Raw genomic sequence first — 20,518 nt, 5'->3', positions numbered from 1 at the left:
ATTTTGCTGTAAACATAAAACTGCTCTAAAAATACACACTTTTTAACAAGGGGGGACGGTCTTAGATGGAACCAAGACCAACACGCCTACCACAGGCTTGAGAGGAGTACTAAGATAGAGCCAACTAACACAGCCACAGGAGCAAATGATCTATGACGCTCACCCCCCAAGTCCTTTTTGGAAACAGGCAGAGCATAAATTATAAGAAATGAATCCAACCTGAGGCTGCTGGGAGTTGGGAGAGAAGAGAGAGGCAGTCCCTAGAAGCTAGAATGGAAGAGAAATTCCTCAGTGATGCTCCAAGATAGGCAAGAAACTGACCTCTAGGGTGAGGGAAAGCCTCCCTCCTTAGCCTCCAAGTTAGAGAAAGCAGTTCCCAGACAAGACTTTCTTTGAACTCTGTCAAAGTTTGACTGGAATAATAACTGGAATTAAGTAGTGAAGAATCAAAGTGGAAAATGCTCTCATAGGCCTAAAATTACTAGACTTGTTTTGTGTGGTGGAGATGGAGGCCAGGGTTCCTGATGCAGCTGTAGTGGGGGAAAAAAAGTGTCAATGAGATTCTATTCTTTAAGAATTAGACTTTGTGCTGCTTTTGGTGGCATTTGCCTGTTGGACCTCCAACAAGTTGGCCTCTTTAAATTCTGATAAGATGGCTGCTGACCAGCCATCACTCCAGCCAGAAACCACAGGGTCCTCGCGCCATTGGCCCGCAGTGGTGAGGAGGGGAAGGCTGGGCTTCTGTGCCTCATCTTTATGCGCCCTCTGCCAGGTACAGTGGGCACCTTTGCCAGGTCCGTGGTGAAGGCAGGAAAGCTTACCCAGCCTAGATCACCAACCAGGAAACCTACCCAGTGTCCCTGCTGGAAATAATGCCTGAGTCTGTCCTCTAGGTGGGTCATCAAACACCGGCCAGAGCCTCCTTCTGCAGCAGCTAATCTGTGGGACCCTTAAAGGCCCAGGCATGTAAATGAAATAGTCTGAATTTTATTTCCATTTGTAAATTAAAAAATAGGACAGTGGAGGTTAATCATTTTTAAATGTTTAAATAAATGGGCTGTACCCTGTAATATTTAGGAATTCAGACTTTAGGGCAAAACTGCTTAGGTTTGAACCCTGAGTCTGCCATTCTCTAGCTGTGTGTGACTTTCTTGGGAAAATCATTTAACCTCCCTGTGCCTCAGTTTCCTCAGCTGTAAAATGGGAATAATAGTGGTCTCTGCCTTTTACAGTTCCTATGAGGATTAAATGAGTTAATTTTTATAAAGGGCTTAGGACAATGGATGGAACATCATAATTCATACATTTGTGTTTGTTAAATACAAATAATGGCCATTTCCCTAGCTCCTATTCCTAGTTTTTCTCCCACCACCCCATCCCCACCTTGCTAGCCAATTCAAGCTGAATGCACAGACTTGATCTTTTTCTCCTCTTTCTTCTAGTTAAACCTTTAACATCCATCAGCTCCCCCTTCTCATATTATTGTAGTTTCCTAGGGCTACAAATTACCACAAACTTTGTAGTTTAAAACAATGGAAATTTATTCTCTCACAGTCTCTCAGGAGACTAGAAACCCAGAATCAAGGTGTCACTGAGATTGGTTTCCACTGGAGACTCTGAGGGAGAATCCTTGCCATACCCCTCTCCCAGCTCCTTCTGGGTCCTAGCAATCCTTGGCATCCCTTGGCTTGTTAGGCCCATCACTTCACTCTCAGCTTCTGTTGTCACATGCATTCTCCCTGTGTCTTTCTGTGTCTTCACATGGCCTTCGTATAAGGATACTAATCGCTGGATTTAAGACCCACCTTAATCCAGTAGGGCCTCGTTTTAAACTAATTACATCTGCAAAGACCCTATTTCCAAGTAAGGTCACACATGCTGAGGTTCCAGGTAGATATCTCTTTTTATTCTCACTCTCTGTGTCAGAATGCAAGCTCCATGAGGGTAGGGACTGTGCGTGCCTCCTTAAGTATAGTCTGAGTTAGCCGGCATTAGTTAACACGGGAATGTTTACTGGGCCTCCTTAAAGGAATGGAGAGACATGGCTGGATGGGAGAGCAATGCTTGAAGCAGGAGAGCCATCCAGAAAGAGGGAGAGAGACGGCATGAAAAAAACCACATCTGAGGAAATAAAAAAGGAGAAAGATCAGAGATCCCAAATATTCTAATATGGCGTATCTAGAAGCACTGTCAGCAGAGCTAGAAACAGCCAGAGTTAGGAGGAGGTGCAGACGAGAGAGAAAACAGGGTCTAGATCACAGGCCAGGGAGAAGGACAACGGGACAGAGTTAGGTTGATGCCTAAGGGAAGAGCCCAAAGACGGTCTCCTCTGTGGAGAGGAGGCCCCGCTGGCAGGATGGTTTCTTCTAAAGCCAAGGGATCCAGTTGGAAAGGACCTGGTCTCTCCAGATACTTGAGGTGGTCTGAGATGTTGGGACATCTTCAACCCATTGTGACCCTGAGGGTCGTGGAGCATGGAAGAAGACATGGGACAGCCGGGAACATCCCTTTAGCACCGTTACACCCAAGCCATCAGCTGTCTTGGTAGAGAAGTATTTAGGTGTTCATCAACGCGAAGTAAGCTAAACTGGATGATGAAAAGCTGCAGTGGTGACATTCCTTGACTAAGAATTGTGTGTAGCCTGTTTTTTCCATAGCAGAGTAATTGACCACTGACCCACAAAGGTCAGTGAACAGGACTGCATGACAAAAGAGGCCTGCCCTAGAGCAGATGTTTGGAGGAAAGTAGGAGACCTGTCTCTCTTTTTACTCTCAGGTGGAAACTGAAAGGCAACAAGAAAGCCATCCAGTTGTCAAACCAGGAGCCCTGGCCTAGTACACGCATGACCTCTATTTGTCTCCCAGCTCCCTATTTGACTAACGCAATCAGTGAGACAGAGAGGTTACCCAACCTACCCAGTGTCTCCAAGCTAGTAGGGAGTCCAGCCAAGACAGTTACTAATTCTCCTGTTCCCTGTAGTTGTGCCCTTTCACAACCACACTGTATTAAATCTTCAAAGTAACACTAAACCCATGGGTGAGATTCATCACCTCAGAGCCTCAAACCATAAGAAAAGTGTGGGTTTCCCTAGCCATACTGTATCTCCCACTTTGGTAATTCGTCTAGGTGTAGGGCATAACCTAGAGAAGATTCTGTTTTGTTCCATTCCACAGGGAGCCCTTCAGACCAAAGCTGTGATCTACACCCCACCGTTGCAGGGGGCACCAGGGGAACTGCCCAGGTTCAAGACTGCAGTCAGCCCGGCGACCACAAAGGTGAGGTCATTAGAGGCTTGGGATGGGTGTCCTGTATTTGTGGACACTCCAGAGAAGATTCCAGAGCTGGAAATGATCACCTGATATGGACCCTCTGTCGGGCATTCTTTTTTTCCTACAGGTGACAGCTGATTAAATTCAGGGGCAGCCTTGCAGGGGACTCTGCAAGGTGATTTCACAGAAGGGGAGAGAGTAGACAGAGATAAGCTCAAGCCCTCCCTCCACAGCTGTCCTGGGTGCCCAGTTACCTGTTCACTGGGGAAACTGGTCTAGTTGCAGCTCTCTGTACCAGCTGTCTCCCTTCCACCCATCCTCTTAGAGCAGACGCTGACATGTTTCTCTCTGATTTACCTTAAGACCTTCTGAAAGTTTAGCTTCTCAGGAAGATCTTTCTATGGTCCTGACACTGGAACATATTGAGAACATTCATGGGGGGAAGGAACACTGTGGACAAGAAGTTAAAACTTGGGTATCTGGTCTAAGCCTTCCCTTAATTACCGTCATTGTAAAATGAGAGAATTGGACTAAATCAGTGGTTTTCAAACATTTAAAAAATATTAGAATCCTCCCATTTTTCAGTTTGAAGTCCCCTGGACTTCCGCTTGAAGAAGCAGCTACGATTTTTAAAAATATAACCTTTAATGCTAATGCTAGCATTGTATGGGAAGAGAAGCTGAGTTGCCCTGGATTTCATGGTAGAGTTTGTGGTTAGTTTCTCCGCCAGGCCCAGTAACGAGGCTCTGGGCGCTTCCAGCTCCTTTGGAATCTGCTGCCCAGCCTAGGTTTCAAGAAAATACACAAATGGAGCTTTACCTGCGGGCAAGGAGGTTAGGGTGTGGGAAAAAAAGGAAAGGGAGAGCCCCAGGAGCAGCAGTGTTTCTTGAACTTGAGGAGACATGGAGGTGGAGACAGTGAGACACTTTTCATTTTCATAAAAGGATGTCTAGCTGTTACAGACCTGCTGTCTAGACCCTTTCTCCCTAGCAGAAGTCAGAAATAGGAGTCTTCCTGTTGCAATCAGCACGCAGGTATGTTTTGTTTGGCCAGACACAGAGTTTTTGTTTTGTTTTTTTACAAAAACATTGAACCCGAATGTCTTCAGATGGGGTGTACGTCCTCTGGCTCACCACAAACCCCACTACTCCCCATCCTCTGCCTGACACTACACATATTTGTGTTACCTGAGTGACCCCAAAGGCATTTTGAGTTTGCAACACCTGCTATGTTGTTTTCTTTCTTTCTTTTTTTTTCCTCCTGATGGTCAAATGCTTTTTCATCTTATTTCAAAATGGTCCAGTGGAGAATTGGCTCAATTTTCCTGGGAAATATGAATGGCTGTAGAGTTCAGCCTGATTTTGGAAGGATTCAACTCCTCCAGAGAAGTCCCTCCCAGTATTTCTTTATTCCACTTAACCAGAATACTTAAGGATGCTTCCCTGAAGACAGGAGACCCATGTCTGGAGGAGCCTCTGTGGTCACACCTGCACATACCTCATGTCTGATATTTTGTGAACTATTGAAGTTCATCATTTAGTTTTCTCAGCCATGTCATTGGTCTAATTCCTTTAACCTGATCTACTCACTTAGAATGAATCACCCTATTTTACTCTACTGTTTTTCCCCATAGCTCCATTTCTCCAGTCTCCTTGTTTAACAGTTAATTTGCCAGAGAGATGCCAGGTGATTCCAACTGTCACCAGACATATTTAACAATATTTGACAATTTAGGATTTTGCTTTGAACTCAATGGTTTGACAACCTCCTTCTTATTTTTTATTCATTAAAAGAAAAACTTTTAAAATTGAGGTATAATTGACCTACAACATTATGTTTGTGTCAGGTGTACAACATAATGATTACTTCCTTCTTATTTAAGTTTATCTCTTTACTCTGACCCAAATCCTTACCCCTGCTCTTCTGGCAGAGCTGGGAGATGGAGGGGCAGACTTCATCTAAGCTTTAATAAGAATATTCTGTAAGTTTCTGTTTGGTTTTTAAACTTCAAATAACTCTAAAAAATCAATATTTTGATGACTGAAGTGCAAGTGAATAAGAAACAAGGAATGAGTTTTCCCTTTAATTACACGAATAGAAACTCTATGGGTTGTTACTGGAAACCCAGGCAAAGTAACTGGGGGCATTTTGCTAAGCTCCAAATAAAGGTGTTACTGCCTTCTCTCTTCCTGGTAGTGGAAAGGGCACCTTCCTAAGGAGAGCCCCAAACCAAAAGGGGTTGGTGGGCTTTCCTAGCTTTGCTTGTGCTTCTTCTTCTCCGAATTGCTCCTTTTCATACTGAGGATCTCAAAATAGGTGCAGACAATAGCACCCTCAACTTCCCACATGGCAAGACCATCTAGGGCTTGATCAGTGAGTGGTAGGTAGCCCTTGGAGCTGCTGAACTGGGCCAGAGAACAAGGTTAAAAATGAGTTGTGTTGATTTTCCTTCTTAATAAGGAAACAGATATTTGTGCCCCTGAAGTGGGCTTCTCTCTTTTTTTTTTTTTATGTCAGTTCTTGATTTTATGCTGCTTAGCACAGTATTACAAGTGAGCTTGGGCCAAACAATGTTTTAGAATCTCCGGGAGAGGAAACCTGCCTGGTCCTCTAACCAGAGGAGTTTATTTATCAAGAGAAGGCAGGGGGGGCAGGGGTGGGGATCAGCTCATGAAATTCTAAAAGGCTGTTTTTCTTGATTTCTCCTTTTTTTCCCCCTTCTTTTAATATTGTTGTTTCATTGTTTGGTCATAATGTTTGTGTGTGTGTGTATAATAATAAAAATGTAATAATGTTCCATATAAAATTTTCTCTTTATCCCTTTGGTGTTTATAGCAATAGTAATAACAACAACAGATGGTCTTATCTACCACTGATAGCAAAAAAGCATTACATTTCTTCTACACAAGAGATAAATATGCCTAAGGAACTAAACCAATAATGTAGAATCAGAGCATACTCTTTCCAGAATAGACGACACAAAAAACAATTGATTTCCATATTTCTTTTTCTGTACTCTATTTTTGTTGTGTTATATGTTTCATCATCATAACATCAACCTTTTATATTTTATGCACCTTCCACAATATGTCACAATTGGTAAATTTACAGATTATCTTCATTGGTTGTATTTTGGTTTGGATGTTTCTTAGACGATCTGAAATAAGGATAGCAAATAAGTGTAGAGTTTCTTTACAACCCTGAAGGATTGGTAGTGACTACATGGAACTATGGTTCTCAGCCTTGGCCACACTTTAAAATTATCTAGAGAGCTTTTAAAAAATGATGCCAACCCCACACCAGATCAGTTTCAGAATCTCTGGGAGTTGGGTTCAGGCATATTTAAAATCTTCCTGGGTGATTCTAATGTACAGCTAGGATTAAGAATTGTTGATCTGGAGCAGTGTCTCCCAAACTTCAACATGGATCCTGATTACCTCAAGGGCTTGTTAAAAACACATATTGCCAGTTTCCACCCCTGGACTTTCTGGTTCACTTAGGTCAGGGATGGGACCCAAGAATTTGCACTTCTAACAAGTCTCTAGGCGATGTTGATGCTTCATGAGATGTGTTCTCAATTAGCCGTGATGATGTGGGGTCCATACTTTGAGAACCACTGATGTGTAACGTTGTGTTAGAAAGGAACTTGAAGCCAAATGAAAGTTCGAGAGAGAGGGGCCATGATTAGTCAGTCATGGCTGCCATGGTCACAGGAAGGAGGAAGTGTATTTGTGACCCCCGACTCTTGAGAAACTCACCAGTAAGCTGTCCTCAATCACAATACAGAACTGAGTTCCTCCTGGAATGATTCCCTAGTTACCGTAATCCTAGCCATGTTGTGACAGTGTTTCTCGACCACTGTCCTCATCAGCGGGCAGCCCTGCCCAGCCCAGCCGGGAATGGAGGCTGGTCTCCTAACTCTGTCTAGCACTGCACCATTCCAGCTACTGCGTGCTGCTGCCTTCACCATCTACCTCACCTTGGGGCTTCCAACCTGCCCACTCTTTATATCTGTTGTCAAAGAGAGGTAGCTTGTTTTCCTATAGATGAGTCATTTTATCCAATTTGCTGGCTGGGACCGAGTACTGAGCAAGGCCTGTAATCACAGAACAGGTCAGTTTTGATGAGGTGTCCTAGACAAAGGCTCAGAAAGTCAGAGAGCAGCATGAGGACGGGGAGAGAGGTGCGGCGGAGAGTAAACCCTGCCTACTTCTGAGTTTATCCTTAGTCTCTAAGTACTCATTTGCTTTCTCTCAGTTCTGAGGGGCTCTGTCGATCGTAAAAGCAGTCCACAAGCAGAATCCAGCAATGGCCATGCAGAGACTTCAAGCAACTCTCCTGCTATCGTTGAGAAAGATCGGTGAGTCTTATCCATAAGATTTCATTCCAATGGTTAATGAAACAACAGTATTTCTTACACTGTGTTCTTTTGGTGAGTTGGAGAGAGTGGAGCCAAAAAGTGTTGCCCATCAGATTCTTCCATGTCAGAGGTTATTACTCTGTGGGCAAAAGTCTTTGTTCCACAGGGCAACCTGACTACAACCCTCTCTTGTGGGTTCTCCTCATGGTGAAACCTGTACTTGGCCTCATTAGGTTAAAGCAGTGGTTCTCAACTGGGGGCAGTTTTGCCCCTCTCCCCCTCTCCTTCTGGGGACATGTCTGGTTGTCACAACTTTTCGCAGAGGGGCTTGTGCTAAGGGCATCTAGTGGGTAGAGGCCAGGGATGCTGCTATACGTCCTACAGTACATAGGACAGGCTTCCACAGCAAAGAATTGCCTAGCCTAAAAAGGCAGTAGGCCTGAGGTTAAACAAAACTGTGAGCTTAAGCTAATACAAAAAGGGTGTATCATTTTTATTACAAGTTTACTCCAGGATTTTGGAGACATAAGCAGGCCATTAGAAAGTTCTTCGCATATTTTCACCTGGAAAAAGAGGTGGCCTTGATTTGTAACTTTTAAAAATAATTCTTAATTTTTTGAGACATCTTATTAATATTTTTGAAACTTGACAAATTCAATTCTCAGTCCTTCACTAGTGGTCTCAAACTGCTCGAGCTGCTTTCAAAGTAGACTAAAGTTGTCTCTCGGTAGCCATGGGCATGGGTTCCAGGAGCCCCCATGGACACCAAAACTTGCAGATGCTCAAGTCCCTTATATATAAAATGTCACTGTAGAGTCTGCCCTCCATATCCATGGGTTTCCCAACAGCAAATTCAACCAACCTTGGATGTGCGTGAAACCCACGCATATGGAGGGCAGATTGTCCTTTCCTAAATAGTCAGAATAGCTTATTTAAGGGTACTTGATGAAATAGTATAGACCTAACATCTCATATTAGAATAACAAAGTTTAGAATTTCCGTTGCAGCAGAAAGACCACTGAACTTGGCAGGTGGAAGACTTGGGTTCTGGTCCTAAAGCTAGCATTTCCCAGTTCTTTGATCTTGGGCACGTCAGTGAACCAGTTTGGGAAATGGCTTCAGCCCCAGCCTGACTGCTGTCAACCTCAGCTGATGACTGACTTTACTCAGAATATCAGGACAGTGCTGTGAGCAACACGCACTTCCCTTCCTTCCACCTTAGAATCGCTGCTTCTGTTCAGCTGTCCTTTCTTCCTTTGCTCCCATCTCAAAAGACCGTAGGTTCCCTCCCTGGCTCACCCCTCTGTGGTGTCCCTGCCCTCCAGGCCCTGCCATCATCAGGTAGCCCAGCCCCTCCTGCCACATCTTCTCTTTCTGCTGCCTCTTCCCCTTTTGCTGATTCCTCTCCCCATTCTAACAAAAACCTGCCCTTGGCCCTGTCGCTCCCTCTTCTTATTTGACCATCAGACTTCCTCAGAGTGACATCCAGCTCAGTTGCCTCATTCCCTCACCAACCCCTCCCTCCCTAAACCTGAAATACGATCTGTGCCCTCACCACATCCCTCAAACAATCCTTGGGAAGCTCAGCTCCCAGTCACAGGAGGCTCATATTCATCACGCTCTACAGCTCTCAGTGCCATGTGCTGTGCTTTCCTTGGACCAGACTCTTCCATGTGTTTCTACAGCACCGCGGTCCTCAGCTTCTTTCTCCAAGATGTACTCCATCTTTATCCTTCTCTTCCACCCACCTTGAAATGTATACAGTTCTCTAAATCCTTGACTGTCTTCTTTCTCTACTTCTCCCTTGGGTGATATCCTCTCTCACTAGTGTATTCTGGTGCCAACTCTCAGATGAGTGAGTGTGATGATCAGATCTCTGTTCTGAGCTCCACACTCCTACACCCACCTCCTGTTGCCCACGGTTTCCTGATCCACATACCAGAGCCTCAATAGAAAAGTCCACCAAGCACCTCCTCCGGCTCACCTGACCTTGCCACTTCTGTCGGTGCTCTCTTGTGACCTGGTCTTCAAACCTGGTGCTCATTTTTGATCCCTACCTCTCACTTAACCCCATTCCAGTCACTTTCTTATCATCCTTCCCTGGCCCAGGCCTACGTCTATCTCTGTCTCTCCACTCACTCCTCTTTACAGACCAGCTCTCATTTCTGACACCTGATCAATTGTCCTAAAGCTACTCTGACTTTTCAAAGAACATTAATGGCTTCCCATTTTAGACCAAAAGAGGTTCAGACTCCTCAGTCTGCTATTGCAAGCCCCTCCCTGTCTCGCTCCAATTTGTCCTCCAGACTCACCTCCTGTATGACCCTATATGCACCCTCTGGCTACCTGGAGTCAGACTTCATATTGTTCCTACCAGTGTACCTACTTCTGTTCTCTCTTCCCACTCCTTTCTGTTCAGTTCTTACCTATTTCATCAAGATACATCATCATATCCCTTTCTTCCACAGAGACCTTAATTCTCTAATACTCCTTGAACCGTCACAGTCCATTTATAACAGTACTACCCAACGTGCTGGTTCACAACAAAATAATGAGCTGTGTCCAAATGTAAATCAATCCACTGCTTTCTTCATCAAGAAAGTTTTGTCACCAACCCCCCCAAACACACACACACACACACACACACACACACACACACACACACACACGTAATTTCAGCCAAATGAAACAAGATACTTGGTAATGAATTGAATTGATTTGCATTCTGGTGCTAGCCCTTCCGACATTGTGAGTGGTAACGTTCACAGACTGTGTCCTCAGACCACACTTCGGTGTATCACTCTCTGTGGCTCTTCCTGTTTTTGCCTGGTGTTGTGGTTGACCATGTGCTAGCAGGTCAGCTTCTCAAGGGTGAGGGCTGAGTCTTCATTCTTCCTATTTCCAGTACATGCAGTGGGTCTCAATGAGTTAGTCAAGCTGACTTCCAAGACCACTCTTCAGAATTCAGATTTTTATGAAAGAAATGTTCTTCCTCCTCAATCTTTAAGTGGTGGTGGCAACAACAGGATCCAGAATAACGCATCAGATAGTGTTTCAGGACATCCCTGCCCCAGGGGGCTGGGGGCTCATTTTTCCCGCTGTGTTTGATAGTCACCTCAATGCCCTGTGGATGGATCAAGTCAGGGATTGAAAGGAAGGAAATCTTGGGGGGCGGGGGGTGGGCAGGCAAAGCATAATGAGAAGAGAACTGGGTCATGCCAGTGGTGATGCTGTCAGCGGCAAGTAACAGAACTCAATAGATGCAAGGATCCCTCAGGATAAGAGGTCCAAAGAGAGAAGTTCCAGTGCTGGGTTGGCCACTCAGGGATGTGGACACAGGCTCCTTCCATCTCTTTGCTCTGCTATCTCAGCACGTCAGTGATAGCCCCACTTTGGGGCACAAGGTGGCTGAAGCAGTGTGCTAAGTATCACTTGTTCACATAGCATTGTCTAAAGCAGGAAAGAAGAGATGGATGTAAAGGGGCCTCTCCTCAGGAATCTCTCTCTTGTTAGGAGGGAGACCTTTCCCAGAAGTCCCCAGGACATTCCCATCCCATCTCATCAGCCAGAATTTGCAGAGGTGGCTCCACAGGGGAGCTGCAAGGGAGGCTGGGAAAGTGAGCATTTTCAGCGTCTGCAAGAGAAAGTGCTCAAAGAATAAAGGGGTTGGAGAAGCAACCAGCAAAGTTTTCCAGAAGATTCCTGAAGGGGTAGTGATAGGAGCAGATAAGTACTGGGGAATGATGGAGGGAAGGCAAAATCAGAGGAAGAGTTTATAAGGAAGACCCAGACATGACAAGAAATACCGTGAGGATAGTATGACAGGGATGTGTTGAGGTCACCCAACATTTATGGCGATGGCAAGTCTTTCCCACAATTATCTCACATAACTCACACACGGATCTTTTGGGTGGTGTTCTTGATGAGTAAACTGAACATGGGGAAGGCTAATCAAGTAGCTCCCAAATGCTGGACCAGAGATGAGTGCTGGGTTAGAGGCATCAGATTTACCTACTCCTGCCCCAGTCAGCTAGCATGGGGGTCACCCAGTGTCACAGAGAGTAAATGGCAGGTCTGGGGTTTGAATCTGGATCTTCTGTCTCCAAAAATAATAACAACTAATATTTGGTATTTGTTAACAACTTCCTGGGCACTATGCTAAGTGTTTCACATGTATGATTCTTTTTAATCCTCACAACAACCCTATGGGAGAAGTGCATATTATATTGGATTGGCCAAAAAGTTTGTTCAGGTTTTTCAGTAAGATGTTACCCAGTATAATTTCTGACATTTAGAGAGTACAAGGAACTTGCCATTGTCACCTAGTCAGTAAAGTGACAGAGTAAAGATTTGAACACAGGTCTTCTAACTCCAGGGCCCACACTTATAACCAGCACATCCTGCTGCCTCTTTAGGGTTCCAAATGCCTAGCCCAGGGCTTTTTCTATTCTATGTTCTCTATAACTGTCATTGCAGCAAAACCTTTTTTTTTTTCCTTTATTTTTTATACAGCAGGTTCTTATTAGTTATCTATTTTATACATATTAGTGTATACATGTCAATCCCAATCTCCCAATTCATCCCACCACAACCACCACCCCCTGCCCACCACTTTCCCCCCTTGGTGTCCATACATTTGTTCCCTACATCTGTGTCTCTATTTCTGCCTTGCAAACCAGTTCATCTGTACATTTTTCTAGATTCCACATATATGCGGCAATATACAATATTTGTTTTTCTCTTTCTGACTTACTTCACTCTGTATGACTGTCTCTGTGTTCATCCACGTCTCTACAAATGACCCAATTTCGTTCCTTTTCGTGGCTGAGTAGTATTCCATTGTATATATGTACCCATCTTAAATCACAGCCAGCTAAGGAGTAAACTCTGATCAGCATCAAACTCTTACCCTGTGATTGGTGGAGAAGATTCCAGCACCAAATCTTGGGAGAAAGCCACTGGCCTCATGGGAAAGGTGTTCCCGTGGGTGCATGGTGGGGCAGGGCTCACTTGGCTGGGGAGCAGGAAGCCTCACGTTGCAAGTCGAAGTCAGTGGTTGGCCTGGTGCTTCTCTGCTCCACTTCCTGTGTGAGCCCGTAACTGTGTACAGTGAATGACAGAATGGAAGTAGTCTTTTATGTTGGGGGGCCTTTGTTCCCTTGATGGTAATCCTCCATTTTAATGCTGATAAGTACAATAGTGAGGATTACGCCCCTTAGCCCCTAATTTAATTTGGCCTGCATATGGCAAAGCTCTCACAAGGCTTTTATTTGACATTCTTTAGCACAGCTAGCCTGTTGTTGTGTGAAAAGAAGCCCCTATGAGGGAGGCAGGAGATTGATCCTACTGGTGCAGATGTTTTTACCCAGCAGCTTTAACACACCCCCAGAGAAGCTGCTTCATCCTGGGCCACTTCAATGAGGATTCAGACTCAGAGAGATCGGAACCTTCGTGACTCAGGCAGCTCAAGGGGAGCTGGCACCTCCCAGGAGGGGAAAATGAGCACATATTTCTCCCGTGTGTCATCCTTGCGGCCCCAGGGCTTGGAGCCAGTCAGGCTGACCTCAGAATTGATGAGCCAGAGAAACAGCCTCTCTATTAGGGCCGACTGTGGGCCAGATTTTCCTGTGGGCTGTGAAGTACAGATTGCCACCTATCTTGACAGACTGTGTGGTGGGTCATTGTAGAAATCCGTGGCAGTGCTAAGAAGATTCAACAAAAAAAACTTTTCTTTCCATATCAGTATCCGGAGGAGGTTTCCTCTCCCACCCTTCAATTCCCATGCTAATTTTTCCTTCCACTTTCATTTCACTCCCTCAGGGGGCTAGTGCCCTCCAGCAAATTTCCCACCCCTGTGACCAAGTTAGTGCACTAAAGCATTAGAGGACCCCCTATGGCACCAGAGGGGAAAGGGCAGCAGGTGTAAGAGGAGGTAGGGGTGGTGGCCTTCTTTCATGAGATGCCTATGATGCTATGTGTTACCTTCTTCTGGTAGAAAATCAGGTGACAGACCTGGGTTTGAATCTTAGTTTAACTGTTTACAAGCTATGAGACTTGGGCAAGTTCCTTCATCTTTCTGACAGCAGTATCCTAGGCTGGAAAAAGGGAACAGTTGTAAAGATTAGATATAATCTTACCTCAAGAAACAAGAAAAATCTCAAATAAACGACCTAACCTTACACCTAAAACAACTAGAGAAAGAAGAACAAACAAAACCCAGACTTAGTAGAAGGAAAGAAATCATAAAGATCAGAGCAGAAATAAATGAAATAGAGGCAAAGAATACAATAGCAAAGATCAATGAAACTAAAAGCTGGTTCTTTGAGAAGATAAACAAAATTGATAAACCTTTAGCCAGACTTATCAAGAAAAAAAGGGAGAGGACTCAAACCAATAAAATTAGAAATGAAAAAGGAAAAGTTACAATGGACACCATAGAAATACAAAGGATCATAAAAGACTACTGCAAGCATCCTACACACCAATAAAATGGACAACCTAGAGGAAATGGACAAACTCCTAGAAAGGTACAACCTTCCGAGACTGAACCAGGAAGAAATAGAAAATATGAACAGACCGATCACAAGTAATGAAATTGAAAGTATGATTAAAAAACTCCCAACAAACAGAAGTCCAGGACCAGATGGCTTCACAGGTGAGTTCTATCAAACATTTAGAGAAGAGTTAACACCTACCCTTCTGAAACGCTTCCAAAAAATTGCGGAGGGAGGAATACTCCCAAGCTCATTCTATGAGGCCACCATCACCCTGATACCAAAATCAGAAAAAGATAGCACACAAAAAAAGAAAACTACAGACCAATATCACTGACGAACATAGATGCAAAACGCCTGAACAAAATAGCAGCAAACTGAATCCAACAGCACATTAAAAGGATCATACACCCTGATGAAGTGGGGTTTATCCCAGAGAGGCAGGGATCCTTCAATTTATGCAAATCAATCAATGTGATACACCACATTAACAAATTGAAGAATAAAAACAGTGTGATCATCTCAGTAGATGCAGAAAAAGCTTTTGACAGAATTCAACACCCATTTATGATAAAAACTCTCCAGAAAGTGGGCTTAGAGGGAACCTACCTCAACATAATAAAGGCCATACATGACAAACCTACAGCTAACATCATACTCAATGGGACAAGCTGAAAGCATTTCCTCTAAGGTCAGAAACAAGACAAGGATGTCCACTGTCACCACTTCTATTCAACATAGTTTTGGAAGTCCTAGCTGCAGCTATCAGAGAAGAAAAAGAAATAAAAGGAATACAAATTGGAAAAGAAGACGTAAAGCTGTCACTGTTTGTGGATGACATGACACCATACGTAGAAAATCCTAAAGATACTACCAGAAAACTACTGGAGCTCATCGATGAATTTGGTAAAGTAGCAGGATACAAAATTAATACACAGAAATCTCTTGCATTCCTATACACTAACAATGAAAGATCAGAAAGAGAGATTAAGGAAACAATCCCATTTACCATCACGTCAGAAAGAATAAAATATCTAGGAATAAACCTACCTAAGGAAGCAAAAGACCTGTACTCAGAAAACTGTAAGATATTGATGAAAGAAATTAAAGATGACACAAACAGAAGGAGAGGTATACCATGTTCTTGGATTGGAGGAATCAATATTGTGAAAATGACTGTACTACCCAAAGCAATCTACAGACTCAGTGCAATCCCTATCAAATTACCAATGGCATTTTTCACGGAATTAGAACAAAATTTTTAAAAATTTGTTCGGAAACACAAGAGACCCCAAATAGCCAAAGTAACCTTGAGAAAGAAGAATGGAGCTGGAGGAATCAGGCTCCCTGACTTCAGACAATACTAAAAAGCTACAATAATCAAGACAGTATGGTACTGGCACAAAAACAGAAATATAGATCAGTGGAACAGGATAGAAAGTTCAGAGATAAACCCACACACCTATGGTCACATAATCTGTGACAAAGGAGGCAAGAATATACAATGGAGAAAAGACAGTCTCTTCCACACACGTAGAGAGTGGACTTAAGGACATGGGGAGGGGGAAGGGTAAGCTGGGACGAAGTGAGAGAGTGGCATTGACATATATACACTACCAAATGTAAAAGAGATAGCTAGTGGGAAGCAGCCGCATAGCGCAGGGAGATCAGCTCGGTGCTTTGTGACCACCTAGAAGGGTGGGATAGGGAGGGTGGGAGGGAGATGCAAGAGGGAGGGGATATGGGGATATAAGTATACGTATAGCTGATTCACTTTGTTATACAGCAGAAACTAACACAACAATGTAAAGCAATTATACTCCAATAAAAATGTTAAAAAAAAAAGACAGTCTCTTCAATAAGTGGTGCTGGGAAAACTGGACAGCAACATGTAAAAGAATGAAATTAGAGCACTCCCTAACACCATACACAAAAATAAACTCAAAATGGATTAAAGACCTAAATGTAAGGTCAGACACTATAAAACTCTTAGAGGAAAACATAGGCAGAACACTCGTTGACATAAATCACAGTGATATTTTTTGATCCACCACCTAGAATAATGAAAATAAAAACAAAAGTAAACAAATGGGACCTCATGAAACTTAAAAGCTCTTGCACAGCAAGGGAAACCATAAACAAAACGAAAAGACAGCCCTCAGAATGGGAGAAAATATTTGCAAATGAAACAACAGACAAAGGATTAATCTCCAAAATATACAAGCAGCTTATGCAGCTCAATATCAAAAAAACAAACAACCCAATCAAAAAATGGGTGGAAGATCTAAATAGACATTTCTCCAAAGAAGGCATACATATGGCCAAAAAACACGTGAAAAGATGCTGAACATCACTAATTACTAGAGAAACGCAAATCAAAACTACAATGAGGTATCACCTCACACCAGTCAGAATGGCCATCATCAAAAAATCTACAAGTAGTAAATGCTAGAGACGGTGTGGAGAAAAGGGAACCCTCTTACACTGTTGGTGGGAATGTAAATTGATACAGCCACTATGGAGAGCAGTATGGAGGTTCCTTAAAAAACTAAAAACAGAACTACCATATGACCCAGCAATCCCACTACTGGGCATATACCCCGAAAAAACCATAATTCAAAAAGACACTTGCACCCCAAAGTTCATTGCAGCACTATTTACAATAGCCAGGACACAGAAGCAACCTAAATGTCCATCAGCAGAGGAATGGATAAAGAAGATGTGGTATTAAAAAAAAAAAAAAAGAAGAAGAAGATGTGGTATATATACACAATGGAATATTACCCAGCCAAGAAAAGGATCAATATAATGCCATTTGCAGTGACATGGATGGACCTAGAGATGGTCATACAGAGTGAAGTAAGTCAGAGAAAGACTAATATCACTTATATGTGGAATCTAGAAAAATGGTACAGATGAACTTATTTGCAAAGCAGAGATAGAGTCACAGATGTAGAAAACAAACTTATGGTTACCAAGGGGGGAAAGGTGGGGGTGGGATGAATTGGGAGATTGGGATTGACATATATACACTAGTATATATGAAATAGGTAACTAATGAGAACCTACTGTGTAGCACAGGGAACTCTACTCAGTGCTCTGTGGTGACCTAGATGGGAAGGCAATCTAAGAAAGAGTGGATATATGTATATGTATAGCAGATTCACTTTGCTTTAAGCAGAAACTAACACAACATTGTAAAGCAACTATACTCCAATATCATTTAATTTTTTAAAAATGAGAAAAAATTTTTTAAAAATCAGTTATCTGAGATAAGAGCTTAAAAAAAGATTAGATATAATCTATGCAAAGGAACTAGCACAGTTCTAGACATAACAAATGCCAAATTAAAGATGATGGCAAGTTGTTGGTCATGGTAATAGAAGTAGTAGTAATAATAGTAGCGATAGTAGTATTTAAAAGGTTCCTGTAAAGCTATCCTGATATAAAGAGTCAAGACCCCTCTGGTTTAGCTCTAGAGCTGTGGACTAAAATAAACACTGAGGATTCCAACGCTTTAGAACAATACTTACTCTCAGCTTTAAACTGAGAGCCAAATTTTATTTTCCTGTGTTCCTGGCTCTTATCTCAGGGATAAGTCTGAGATTGACTTTGGGCCCAAGACTCACCCTTGTCAATATGGCCAGGTTTCACTGGCAACACCGTCAAATGATAACTTTCAGAGCTTCCTTGATTGTTCGAGCCTTCTTAGAGTTTGAAATATTAATTGGTCACTTTATTTTCAAAACCTTTTTGAAGCCAGAAACCTTATCACCAGCTGAAAGGAGCTTTAACGAAACATCTGTTTTGAATTATATTTTTCCTTGTGGATTTGCTTATGGCTATACATAAATATTTATCTGGACTGTTTGAATAAACCTTAAATCATCAGTGATCCTTATGCAAAGGACTCTTTTAGAAGGACCGTGGATGTCCAGAATGTCAGAAATTAGAGTGTTCTTTATAGGACCAGATTCCAAGGGCCAGAGGCCTTTTAAAATATTTGGAGGTGTTTGGTGGTTTTCAACATCTTTTGTTTTCCTATTTCTGTATATCTGTTAATGCTGTTCCTTCTAAATAGAAATCCCTTGCCAGTTCTTTCTTTACCTGTTGACGTTTAACCATCCTTCAAGGTCTCACCCGTGTGGCACCTCCTGCAGGGCCTTGAAGCAGACTAGTGCCAAAAGAAGAGCAGCCCAGGTGGCAGAATAGAGTGGGCCCTGGCCCCGAGGCAGGATGTATGTGGTGGGGGGCATTCTGGGGAGGGTGAGATGTCCGGTGGGATAACGACTGAGGATGGGGTGGAAGTGGTGTGATGCAGGGAGAACTGCTATAGGGAATAAGGTTGATGGGAGCCAGGATTTGGGAAGCCTTAAAAGCTGCATGAATGTTTTGGACTTTATTCTGTAAGCCAAGAGATACACACCCACAGTCACTGGGTAGAATATGGTCTGCAGACATTTAATTTGGCCTGAACAATAGTTTTGAAATTCTCAATTAGTTTCCAACATATAAAAATAGAAATATTTCATATAACAATTCAGATTTCTGATGGCTCCTGAAAAGTTGGAGTATCTAGCAGCAGTCTCTTAGAACTGAAGAGAGGCTGTTTTCCGTCGATACCAACCCACTGGCCTGCTGAATTCATGGCCTGACCCCACCAGCATCTGAGTCTGATTCCTGCCCTGTGTGTACAGGGGCTCCATGCAGGTAGAAAAAACAGTTTAGGCTGCAGACTCTGGAGCCAAATTTCTTCTCTTCTAGGCCCAGGTCTGTGTCCAACTAGCTAAATGACCTTGGGCAAGTTAAGCATATTTCTAACACTGGTATTTACCTTATACGGCGGTTGTGAGAATAAGCCATAGTAAAATTTTAGAGAACTATCTAGCATGTAGTAAGTACACAAAAAATGTTAGCTGTTATTACTATATTCTACACAACATAGAAAACTCCAGGGCTTAAACTACCTGTCACATATTTCTGTATGACTCACCAAATCTAGAATCTAGAATCTTTGGCCATTATAGGCATAAAATAAAAGTAATTAATGAATGGATGAATGAATATGTGCTCTTGAATTTTTATTTCAGTTGGGTCCAAAACTGAATTTTATTACCTTGTCCTCAAGAAATGCTTCCTATTTATCTTGGGTTTGACTTGAACACAATAATTAATTTTTGATAAGGTGGGAAGCTGGCTTTCTCAGAACTCCAACAGTGTTAACAAAATAAGTGAAGGGGGATGCTATTAATACTGTGTAGTTTTTCTGTAATGGATCTGCTTTCCTAAGTCAAAAATAAGCCTGCCCCAAGTTTGGGAAGATGTTTAATTATGTATTTTCTTTAAAAGTTCAGTTATTGGCAGGTAGCTGTCTATGGTTAATTCCTTAACTTAAAGGTCAGTTGCCAGGAATCGGCACATAGTGAACTTAAGCAGAAAAGATGTTAGGACGCATGTTTGACTTGGGTTCTGTGGCAACCTCCACCCCTACATGAGATCCCTACTTCAAGGCACTGATTTTGTGTCTGGTGCCTCAAAGATGGAGCATGTCCAGAAATGATTTGGACAGTCTGTCAGACGGGTTTCCAGTATGTCCAACACATCTCATACATAGCTGAGGTTTCTATACCACTCCACCAAGGTCTTTAACGTGATCACCTGTGGACAGACTTTTGTGCTTATGTTAATCTGTCCCTAAACACGTTTGCTATCAGCAAATGATGATGACATCAGCAAATGATGGCTTGAGCTCTGCGAAGTTGACCTGCAGGGTTGGATTCACTTTCTCTCTGGAAAGCTTGCACATTTACAGAGAACTTGGGTCCAGCAACATTTACTTTTATTTGGAGAAACATCATCTAAAACTGAATGATATAGTCTAAAAAACTGCTTTCTAACTTTGTACTGTAAATGTCAAGCAGTTCTCTTATTTATAAAAAGTGAATTTTTAGTATGCTAATGCCTCTGCTTTTTCTAAAGTAATCTCAACCTCTCTTTAGCTCTCTCCCTTTCCTTCTGTCTTTCCTTGTTTCTCTCTCTCTCTTTCTTCATCTCTCTCCTTATAGAATTAATACCTCTATCTCTAAAGTTCTGCTTTCCAATCTAAAGGACAATTTCCAGTAATGACAAAATCAGACAAATTCTTCTGACCATTTTGCCATCCCTTGTTCCCTTCCTACGTTACTCTTTTTGTGAGTGTAGGAAATTCTAGAAATTCAGCACATCTCTGGTATCTACTGTGCTTGTATCCTCATCAAGACCTTTGCTATATTCAAGCTCAGAATGAATTTTTGACAAAAATACCTTTTCATTTTGAGGCTATTTTGAAAGGAAAGAAACTTGAGAAAAGAAAACTTGCTCAAGTTGAAAATATTGCAGGAACAATATTTGTGTA

At 42.7% G+C, this 20,518-nt stretch overlaps 1 protein-coding gene across 1 annotated transcript in view; it reads left to right on the top strand.

Annotated features, from left to right (window-relative positions):
• The window catches only part of MYO3B (myosin IIIB), a 397,699-nt gene that overhangs the window by 280,508 nt on the left and 96,673 nt on the right, over positions 1 to 20,518 (top strand). Inside the window, exons 30-31 of the mRNA XM_024765704.1 lie at positions 3,175 to 3,276; positions 7,528 to 7,630. Coding sequence (XP_024621472.1) covers positions 3,175 to 3,276; positions 7,528 to 7,630 — 205 coding nt within the window. The remainder of the gene's footprint in view (positions 1 to 3,174; positions 3,277 to 7,527; positions 7,631 to 20,518) is intronic.

The sequence above is a fragment of the Neophocaena asiaeorientalis genome, unplaced genomic scaffold (assembly GCF_003031525.2).
Source record: "Neophocaena asiaeorientalis asiaeorientalis breed wild unplaced genomic scaffold, Neophocaena_asiaeorientalis_V1.1 scaffold721, whole genome shotgun sequence".
Lineage (NCBI taxonomy): Eukaryota > Metazoa > Chordata > Mammalia > Artiodactyla > Phocoenidae > Neophocaena > Neophocaena asiaeorientalis.
The sequence above is the reverse complement of the archived record's forward strand: the minus strand, read 5'-3'. Positions and strand labels throughout refer to the sequence as shown.